Source organism: Terrapene carolina, unplaced genomic scaffold, assembly GCF_002925995.2.
Source record: "Terrapene carolina triunguis isolate 2854851 unplaced genomic scaffold, T_m_triunguis-2.0 Scaffold102, whole genome shotgun sequence".
Taxonomy (NCBI): domain Eukaryota; kingdom Metazoa; phylum Chordata; order Testudines; family Emydidae; genus Terrapene; species Terrapene triunguis.
This window is the reverse complement of record NW_020664453.1, coordinates 5,240,629-5,251,641: the sequence shown is the minus strand read 5'-3', so window position 1 is coordinate 5,251,641 and position 11,013 is coordinate 5,240,629. Positions and strand designations below refer to the sequence as shown.

The window sequence follows — 11,013 nt, the reverse complement described above, 5'->3', positions numbered from 1 at the left end:
GGGGGGGGGGGGGGGGGGGGGGAGCTTGATCTAAGTTACGCAACTTCAGTAAGTGAGTAACGTAGCTAAAGTCGACGTACTTAGATCTACTTACCATGGGGTCCACACTATGCTATGTCGATGGGAGATGCTCTCCCATCGACTCCCCTTGCGCTTCTCGTTCAGGTGGAGTACAGGAGTCGATGGGAGAGCAATCTGCGGTCAATTTAACGGGTCTTCACTAGACCCACTAAATCAACTGCCAATTAATCGATTGCCGTGTGTCAATCCCCAGTTATGTGTTTGCTGGGATCAAGCTAGGCTACCAGATCACTCGAGAGTGGGATTGACTATGCCTATTTGGAAGGGTAAGGGTGATGCAAATGATCCAAACATCTACTGGAGCCTCACCTCGTTAAGTTGGCCCCTTAACATCCTTGAGACAGTGTTTTGGAGGCAAGGTTGAGATGAAAGGTGGAGGAAAATATATGAGAGGAGCAACATGGCTTTAGGAAGGAAAGGAGCATTACAGATACAATATTTGCAATGAGACAAATCTGAAAGAATGGTATAGCTGGTATGTAGCATTTACTGATCTTGAGAGAGTACATGACTTGGTTTCCTGGGAGTTGGTGTTTAGAATATTGAGATGGATGGGAAGTGGACTGGAAGAAGTGGAAATGACAGAGGAGCAATATCAAGAACTAAGGTGGTAACAATATATAGATTTTAGGAGAGTTTTGTGGTGACTGGGATTGATCTAGTGCAGTGGTTCCCAAACTTTAACAACCTGTGAACCCCTTTCACTAAAATGTCAAGTCTCGCGAACCCCTTCCTAAAAATGAATATTTCCGGGGATTTTCTCCTTAACCTGAGTATAAATTATAAAAGCAGTGATCTTGGAAATATAAAATTTGTTTTTATGACATGCTTATTACACACTATTTATTATTTATCATTACAGTATTTTTATTACATTATGAAAACGACAACACACTTCCAAGATCTCACTTTCATAGCTTGTATCACTTCGAATAAGCCTGTTATAAGACAAGGCTCCTATGTTTCATCATGGAGTATCAGATGCGAAACAGCATGAAGGTATTTAAGAAGCCAACTCAAAGAGTTCCTCCTACACGAGCATTCAGGTCTTGAGCACTCCAGGCAAACAATGCACATTACAACAAAGCTTAAACTTGTTCTTCATAATAATTTTAAAAACAATACTAGCTGCCTATTTAATTTTAAAAACAGCAAAAAATATCCACCTCCCTTTTCATTTCTTATAAGGAGTCTTGAAGTTTAAATCTCCTCAGTGTGATAGATATGCTTGCTTTGATCTGCTTAGCTCTTGGAAGTCCAGGGGCTCTGAGCTGCTGCCCCCGTGCTGCCCGGGGTCCCTAGGGACAGCTCTGTCTGCCATTAGGGAATTTATTTCCTCGAGAACCCCCTGTAACATTTCGCGAATCCCAGTTTGGGAACCACTGATCTAATGTGCTGAGTCCACTTCTCTTCATCCTAGTTATGGAGTTAATTAGTAGGAGAACTGAGCCTCTGGGGAGACAGAGAAAACTAATGCATGCTGATGATCTGGTCCTTTTAGCAAACAGCACAGAGGAATTGGTAAATATGGTATCACAGAATATCAGGGTTGGAAGGGACCTCAGGAGGTCATCTAGTCCAACCCCCTGCTCAAAGCAGGACCAATTCCCAACTAAATCATCCCAGCCAGGGCTTTGTCAAGCCGGGCCTTAAAAACCTCCAAGGAAGGAGATTCCACCACCTCCCTAGGTAAAGCATTCCAGTGCTTCACCACCCTCCTAGTGAAATAGTGTTTCCTAATATCCAACCTAGACCTCCCCCACTGCAACTTGAGACCATTGCTCCTTGTTCTGTCATCTGCCACCACTGAGAACAGCCGAGCTCCATCCTCTTTGGAACCCCCCCTCAGGTAGTTGAAAGCAGCTATCAAATCCCCCCTCATTCTTCTCTTCTGGAGACTAAACAATCCCAGTTCCCTCAGACTCTCCTCATAAGTCATGTGCTCCAGACCCCTAATCATTTTTGTTGTCCTCCGCTGGACTCTTTCCAATATTTCCACATCCTTCTTGTAGTGTGGGGCCCAAAACTGGACACAGTACTCCAGATGAGGCCTCACCAATGTCGCATTGGTATTAGAGTGGGCATCTGTGTTTGAAGATCATGATTTGAAAGTAAACTCAAAGAAAACCAAAGTTGTGCAAGGAGGGAAGGTGGAGGAAGAGCTGTTGATTGAAGACTCAGAAGAAAAGTTGAATCAGAAGAAAGAATCTGTATACTTGGGGATTACGCTCAGTGCCATCGGAGAGAGATCTGGAGAACTGGAAAACACAACCCAATATGCATAGGTGGCAGTGAAGAAGGTGGCAGGAGAACTGTGGGACTGGCAATTAAGTAACAAATTGAAAGGAAAATTGTATGCCCAGTTTGTATTTGTCCCTGACTGCTCTACAGTTTGGAAACAGTGGCTCTCCAAGAAAAGAAAATACAGGTAGTAGGAATTAATATATTGAAGAGAAGGGCAGGCAAGTGGAGGGTAGACAGAGTGAGCGAAGAAGAATTTAGGGGGAAGGTGAACTTGGAACTCTCAGTGATAACCTGGATAGCACATGTTTGAGGTGGGCTGGACATGTTATAGAAGGGAGGTGGAGAACAAGCAGAATGAAAACATGGGATGAAAAGGACAGCAAATAAGGACATAGAAGACTAAGGATACAATGGAAAAGCTATCAAGAGAAGTCTGAAAAGAAAAACCTGTGTCATGGACTGGAAGACGTGGTGAAAAATCACGGGCACCTCTGATCCCATGTAAATTGGACAAGGAGCCAAGAAGTGAACTGACATGTGCAGCAGACACAGCAAAATAGTAAAATATTTACTATAAGTTGTCAAAAAATTACACACAACATGCATATTAAAAATAAAACTAATATCAAATAAAGCAAAAAGAACAGCTTTTAACACTGAGCCAGTGAAAAAGTTATTTAACTACTTATATAAATTGTGTGTTTTCCCTGTATAGTTATCCAGATATATGCCACCGGTATAATTTTTAATAGGGATAAGTTTATCCACCAGGAGATTCCATTATTTATTAAACCATTTATTAATAAGAAGTGTTGCTACTAGATAACTACTTGGGAACTATAAGTCTGCATTGACAAAGGAAGTATTATGGCCATTTTCATGGCCCAAACGTGGTACTTCTCATCAATCAATACTTTTGACCCAGATCTCAAACTGCTTTACAGGCTATAAAGGGATCATTTCAGCCATGGAAATAGTGTCACTTGTACTGTCACTCAGCCAATGTAGTGTTTCTAGGAGAGGAAGTGAGGCCTTTAACTAATTGCTTGCAAGGCAGGGAGAGAACAGGGTTTAATTTCACCAAAATGATGTTACAAATTAGAGCTAAAAGTTTAAACGTTTTAATTACTGTTACTAGTGCCAGATTTAGCTTGTTCCTCCCTTTCCAAAAGCAGCAGCAGACCAACTGTTCCATTTTTTTATATTACTATTGTCTATACTATCTTCTGTCAGCCTAATTTTTATGACATGGTTCTCATGAACACTGTAAAAAACTCTTATAATATAATACTCTATAATAATGCAGTAGTGTTCACATAAGAATAAATGCAAATGGAAGACAGACTGGAGCTTGAAAAGGAACACACACTACTACTGCACTTAATCCTAGCAGTATCTTTTCAAAATTTTATTACTAAGGTAAAAAAAATAATTTAATTAATACCATGTTACAGTGGTTGTAGCTTCTTTAACTATGCTCCTTCTGGCGGGGAAAGCATGGTCCAGTATTTAGGGCACAGAACTAGGAGTCAGGAGTCTTGCGTTGTATTACTAACTCTCCCACTGACTATGCTACATAACCTTAGAAAAGTCATTTGGATGGAAAGAGGTTAAGTTTCTCCAATGGTGAAATGGGGATAATGAAAAATACTTTTGAAGTGTCTTCAAAAGAGGAGACGGTTTTGAAAACTAGGGACTTTCAACGGTACTTGGACAAAAGTGGGTAATTTGCTTTTAATACAGAACTTCATAAGATTTGTGATACAACACCCCCCACGTAAAGCTCTCTGTAGCCACACTATTTCCTTGTAGAAATTTGAAGTTATATTTTCCCCCTTTTTCCAGTTCCTTGCTCTCTCCAAACAAATTGTTGAACTAAAATCCATGGGGAATTTAACGTCAGAGGAGATGTCAGCAGTACAGGGACAGGGTTCTTTCACATTTTGCCAGTTCCTAAGTACTTTTATTCTAGTTCAGTAGGAAATTCAAACCAAGGTTTTCTTACAACCCTCATACCATTACACAACTAGCAATATAGAAGCAGGTGAACCAAACTTTACTGGAATCTCAAGTATTAGCTTTTACCAGGTGGTGGAGGGCAGGGTCTTGTAGGAGTTCCAGTCTTGGGGGGCAAAGCAGGAGGAATATCCTCATTTTTAGCCGGTGGTTCCTCAAATATGTTTTTAGTTATGACCACATTGTTTACAGAGCCTGATGTGGAGGAAATAAAGGGATCTTCATTGTTGGCCTATTTTTTAAAAAAGGGAAAAATGCTATATTACAATTTTCTTCAGCATAGTGAAATTCTACTCCCCCCTCCTTTCTTCCAGAAAGCAATACTTACCACGATTAGAAAAAACAGTGAAGATGCAAGCAAATCAGGAAATGGTCATAATTCCTCTGTGGTGCACAATACTAGATTAGTATTATTAACTACTTATATTATGGTAGCACTCAAAAGGCCAAATCAGGCCCCATTTCACTGAGTACTGTACAAACAGAGAAAAGAGACTCCCTGCTCTGAAGAGCTTAGCATATGGAGAATAGTATAGCATGCTCCATATAAAAATTACTTGTTCCCTCTCCTTGTACCGAATGATTGAAGACAACAAGCCCAGAAAACAGTGCAAGGTGCCTACAAGATAAATATACTTCCCCACAGTTACCACAGCAGTCCACAATATAAGGAAGATTAAGAGTTAGTGAGAAAAGTGGCAGCTCAAAATGAAAGTACAAGAGAACCTTAGAATTTCACTAAAACTAGCAAAGTGTCCTCAGGTTATTAGCTGAAGAAATAATCTCAACATACACCATTGGTGAAGATACCAGCTTAATACTACAAGTCTGCTGTAAGGAAAGAGACCAATGCTTTGTGCGTGGGAGTGAAATAGAATTCACGACTCGGGACTACAAAAAGCTACAAAGGTAATCCTGGCACCAGCTTCTGTCTAATCAACCACTTCCTCTCATGTACCACTAACTCATTGTTAGAACTCATACATAGCACATTATGAAGGGACATCTCCTCAAAGATTCCACTATCTGACCAACATGGAGGGTTTTTTTGCATTGTGATTATCGCACACAGTATTGGGGCATGCAATTAGTAAATTCCTTCTCAGACCCAGAGGTAGGACACTAAGGCCATGCCTACACTAGGACAAGGTGTGTTTTTAAAATCAGGATCTTTAACACATATTAAAATCCTTGGATGAGATAGATCCTGGCTTAACTGAGATCAATGGCAAAATTTGCACTGATTTCAATGGGCCAGTATTTCATCCATCATGGGCAAACCAGTAATATATGTTAAAACTACAGCTTGCTCTCTCAACATTAGGATCTTGAAACGTGTTAGCAATTACATTTTAACCTACACTGCTTCCCCCTCCCCCCTCCATGCCAACATACCCAAAATGGATGTCTGTATGAGAACCAATTCAAAAAAAATCAATGTAACTAGTACCAATGTGACAGCAGCAAACAACTGAGGCAGCTACACAACCAAATAAGCTGAAGGTAACTAGCCTGTGAGCCAAGACTGGGAGAGGTGTGGTTTAAAAAAAAAAAAAAAAAAAAGGTTTTCTAACATGGAAAAAAATAATTTACTTTTAAAGTTGCAACAATCTGAACTGCTACAATAAAATGTTTACAACAGCATTCATCACAGGGGTATTGCAAGGCACATTACTGCTAGAACCCCTTTCAGAAAAATCAACTTTTGTCAATTTTTATTGGACAGTAAAAACAGAATACCAGCTGAATAGTTCTATAACTGAAAACACTAGATCTTCTTTGTGTTTCAGTTCCTGCAGCATTTTATGCCTTTTCCACATATGTTAATCATTTCAGATTACCTTTGACAATGTGCTAAAGTCAGCAAAACTGCTTCCAAATGACTCGTTTCCAAATAGAGAGGAAAAGGGATCTGTAGCTAAAATAAGCAGAGAACAAACAGAACAGTATAGAAAAGCCAAACGTTACATTCTGTTTCAATGAAAAACAACATGAAAGGCACGTGCCCTGTTTAGTCCAAACTGTATTTCCCAAATTGTATAATCATGTAAAAAGCTACACAAAATGTATATTTAACATTTCTGTAACTATTTCAACTAAAATCTCTTTAAAAGGTGAATGCTTTTATTGCTAGAGTTGTTTCAGTAGAAATATTTTTACTTTCATAAAATTAGCAAATGCTATTTACCAATATTAAATAAATACTCATTCCTCCGGACAGACAGTTTTTTCAGGAAATAGCACTGCGATACTCCAGTTTTCTACGCAGAAAAAGCAGAATCCAAGTCTATCAATGGAAATACTCAAAGCTATAGCATCAATAACCGAAGCTCTGTACATTTTGCAGCAAAATATTTTAACACAGAAAAGGACAGGAAGTTTAGATTTTTTTTTTAAAAAGCAAGCTTCCTGTGACTTTTCTGTGTGGAGTAAAATGCAACACCCTCATTATTATTCACCTTGAATCTCCCTATCCCTTTGGATTCTCGAATTCAACAGTCTCCTTCTCACAAGTAGGTGCTTTGAACAGTCTGGGCAAACGTGGCTGAGAGAGTAAGGTCTTCACAAAGCCCGTCTGCATTTACACTGTTTAAGGGAAGTTCATACATTTATACCTTGTCTGGCACACTTAGACAAGAAACTGTTACTAACTTTTTACTGTAACTGCTGTTCTCTGAGATGTGTTGCACAGGTCCATTCCACTGTAGGTGTGCATGTGCCCTGTGCACAGCTGACAGAGATTTTTCCCTCTGAGTCCCCTCTGCTGCCTTTCACCACTGTGCACGGGCATAATGGGCAGAGCTGCCCCCAACCCTCCTCAGTTCCTTCCAACTGGATAGACTCTGACAGAGAGGGGAAGGAGGGAGTGTAGTGGAATGGACATGTGCAACACATCTCGAAAAGCAACAGTTCTTCTTCGCATGATTGCACATGTTCTTTACACTTTAGGTGACTCAGAAAGCATTTCAAACTGGAGATCAACTCAGTCGACTTGATTGCAGGACTCAGGTATTGCAGGACAACCCTTCCAAATCTGGCACTATCTCTGGATGGATGAGAGATGGCATCGTGAGAGGGAAAAGTATAGACTGATGACCAATTTGCCACCTTACAAATGTCTAAGATGGGCATATGAGCCAGAAAGGTCATAGAAGCTGCCTGAGAGCCAGTTGAATGGGCCAACACTCTACTTGGCGGTGCAACATCAGCCAATCAGTAGCATAAACCAATACAGCTGGAAATCCAAGCAGAGATCCTTTGGGAGGACTCTGGATGGGCCTGTAGTTTGTCCACAAACCACAATTAAGAGTTGAGTGGAAGACCTAAATGGCAGAGTCCAATAAAGGTAAAAAGCCAAAGCTTTTCTAACATCTAGAGTATGAAGCTTGTCTTTACTTTTATTTGAACGAGACTTTGGAAAGAAAGTCAGTACTTAAATTGTTTGGTTAATATGAAAACTGGAAGCCACTAAAGTCAAGATCAGGTGAGGTCGAAGGTAAACCTTATCTCTAAAGATCGTGTAGGGAGTTTCTGACTAAGGCTAGCAATTCCCCACTCTCCTGGCCAAGGCAATAGCAACCAAAAAAAGCCACCTTCATAGAAAGGAGTAACAGAACAGGTCACCAGCAGCTCAGAGGGGGGAGCCATCACGTTTGCTAGATCTAAATTTAAGTTCCACGGGGCGACTAGGCGATGTACCTCTGGATATAATCTGTCCAAATCCTTCAGAAACCTAATAGACATCGTAATGGAAAAAAGCGAGTGGTTATCCACAGGAGAGTGGAAAGATGTGATAACTGCTTGGTGGATTCTGATGGAACTAACAGCTAACCCCTGTTGTTGCGGAAACAAGAGATAGTTCACTGTATGCTGAATAGGAACCCTGAGCTGGGGAAATATATTTTCTGTCTGGACCAAATGGAGAATTTTTCTCATTTAGCAAAATAAGTAGTCCTAAATTGAAGGCTTGCTACTATTTAGAATGACTTCCTGCACTCCCTGAACAAGATCTTGGACAGGGGCAGAATTAGAGGGAAGGAATACAGCAGGCCCTTCAACCAGGTTAGCAGGAAGGCATCTGTCAACAAACCCAGGCTGTGGCACACTCCAGAACAACAACAACAACAACAAAATGATGATTTTTTGTTTGCTTTTGTTGCAAATAGGTCCATTTGGGGAGTCCCCCACAGCAGGAAAATGGACCTGGTTACATCTGGATGAAGAGACTACTCGTGGTGACTTGTGAATGACCAGCTTAGGTGATCTACCAGAGCATCCTGAATCCCTAGAAGGTAAGCAGTTTCCAGGTTGATGGAACTGGCAATGCAGAAATTCCAAAGCAGAATCGCCTCTTGGCATAATTTCATCAACCTGTCCCCCACTTGTTTGTTTCAAATAAATAAAATAAATAAATAAAATTAATGGAGATATCCTATCTCCTAGAACTGGAAGGGACCCTGAAAGGTCATCGAGTCCAGCCCCCTGCCTTCACTAGCAGGATCAAGTACTGATTTTGCCCCAGATCCCTAAATGGCCTCCTCAAGGATTGAACTCACAACCCTGGGTTTAGCAGGCCAATGCTCAAACCACTGAGCTATCCCTCCACAGAACATGGCTGCTGTGTTGTCTGCGAGCACCGACCCTGAATAAGCATAAAATCCAAATGGATGGCCTGAAGCTCCCTGACATCTAGATCTTTAGATCTTGCACAGTCCAAAGATCTTGTGTCTATAAAGGACTTAAGTGAACTCCCCAATCCAAAGCCTAACACATCCGTGACTAGGGTGTCTCTTGCAGAGAAGCAGTGGGGACCCCCATGCAAACATTCAAGGGTTCTGTCCACCAGTCCAAGGAGGACAAGACCTGAGTAGGCACTTTAATCACCATCTTCATATGATGACAGGCCAGTGAATACACTAAGGTGAACAACCCTGTCTCTTTGAAGTGCAGCCTGGCATGCTGCCCACGTAAGGGCACACTGCCATGTACTCTTGAAGCTTAAGACAGTTTTGTACTCTAGTGACAGGAGGCGTCTTTGTATCTAGAGCAAAAACACACATTGTTTGGAATCTCAACCCCAGCAGGAAAACTTTGGCCTTCGTAGAATCCAGGACAGCCCCATTAAATCCTGTTCTCTGAACAGGAGACAGGGTAGATTTCACCCTATTGATCAGAGGTCACAGTGTGTCAAAGGTGGTCTGAGTCCTGGAATAACCTAAAATGTACAAAACAGGTGCTATTTACACTAAAGAGGGTAGGACTAGCAAATGCAAAGACAGCAGCTCCAACAACAGTCATGGGCAGTAGGAAGGAACTGAGAGTCATAGGGGGTGGCTCCATCCTTTATACTTGGGCACTTGTGCTGCCCTGAGGGGTACTAGTGAGGGGAAAAATCTCTGACAACTGTGCAGGAGGGATGCACACACCTACAGTGGAATGGACTTATGTAATTACTTGAAGAAGCAGCTTTAGATACAATGTAGCTAGGAATAGTCTATAATTTAACGTTGCTATATAAATTCATAATCAAATAAGTGTTAAAGCCTATAAAACTAAAAAAGAATAAAATGGATTACAAATTAAAATAATTAAAAGGATGTATATAATCTCACTTCTTTACCTAGATCATTTGGTGCAGAAACAGCTGTTCCACCAGGAGCAAAAGGATCATTGTTCTTCAGTGTTTCTGTCTAAAAATGAGAAAATTCCTTTGACGAAGACTTGTTTTCTGCAGCTTGAAAAATAATCCCCAACATTCCCCTATCCCATCTCTAGCAAAAAATTGAGCTTCACCTCAAGACAAAAGATCATGTTTGTTGATCAATGCTATCACTGTCAATTTTTATTTTTTAATATGAAATGTTAACATTCATATAGCACCTTTACGCAGATTGCGTAAGTGGCTAAGCATCACAACATTCTAACAGTAAAATACGTATGTATGATCTTCATTTTACAGATGAATGGACACAGGCAAAGAGGTTAAATGACAAAGATCAGAAAGCAAGTCTGTGCCAAAAAGTGGGAATAGAATCTAGATCTCCTGATTCCCATTCCTGTCTGTTAAAAGCACGTGACTAATGCTTCCTCGAGAACAGAACTCAAGAGTTTGATTTCCAATCCGCAACTCTAGCCACTAGACCATGTTGTTCGTAAAACCCTGATTTATGACCCTGGTGGGCAGAAAGCAGAAACTTAAAATCTCGTATGTCATGTTTTTAAATAACTGAAAATTTCGGTTCTCTGAGGCACCTATAGCTCCATAGAAGGAGGCACTACATTCCCACAAAATTTAGGAGAGCTTCTGCTGCCTGCACACCACAGGAATGGAGTCATGGACCATGCAATGCCAAGGATACAAGTGACCTTTAGTTAAACTAGCAGTTTCAATTAACTGAAATTCGCAAGAGAGGGGTTGTTTCAGGATTTTTAGCAGAGTTATTTTCCAAAAAATGTAGAACTAAGGAATCAAATCTTATTAATATTTTACATCATTTTACATGCTTCTCCCAATACCCACTATTTTCTAGTAGAAATTTGACTAGGAATAGCATTTAGCAGAGGGCTGTATGTGCAGAGTTAAAAAACCACTAAACTATTTTCCAGTGGAAATTAATACTTACCAGCAAAATATCCATGCACTACCCAAAATACCCAATACCTCATATATTT

The 11,013-nt window shown here is 40.6% G+C and overlaps 1 protein-coding gene across 1 annotated transcript in view; it reads right to left on the bottom strand.

Annotated features, from left to right (window-relative positions):
- The window catches only part of LOC113406510 (epidermal growth factor receptor substrate 15-like), a 103,198-nt gene that overhangs the window by 9,024 nt on the left and 83,161 nt on the right, over positions 1 to 11,013 (bottom strand). The window contains exons 21-23 of the mRNA XM_026651755.2: positions 9,962 to 10,031; positions 6,183 to 6,259; positions 4,411 to 4,573 (exon numbers count right to left, since the gene is read on the bottom strand). Coding sequence (XP_026507540.1) covers positions 4,411 to 4,573; positions 6,183 to 6,259; positions 9,962 to 10,031 — 310 coding nt within the window. The remainder of the gene's footprint in view (positions 1 to 4,410; positions 4,574 to 6,182; positions 6,260 to 9,961; positions 10,032 to 11,013) is intronic.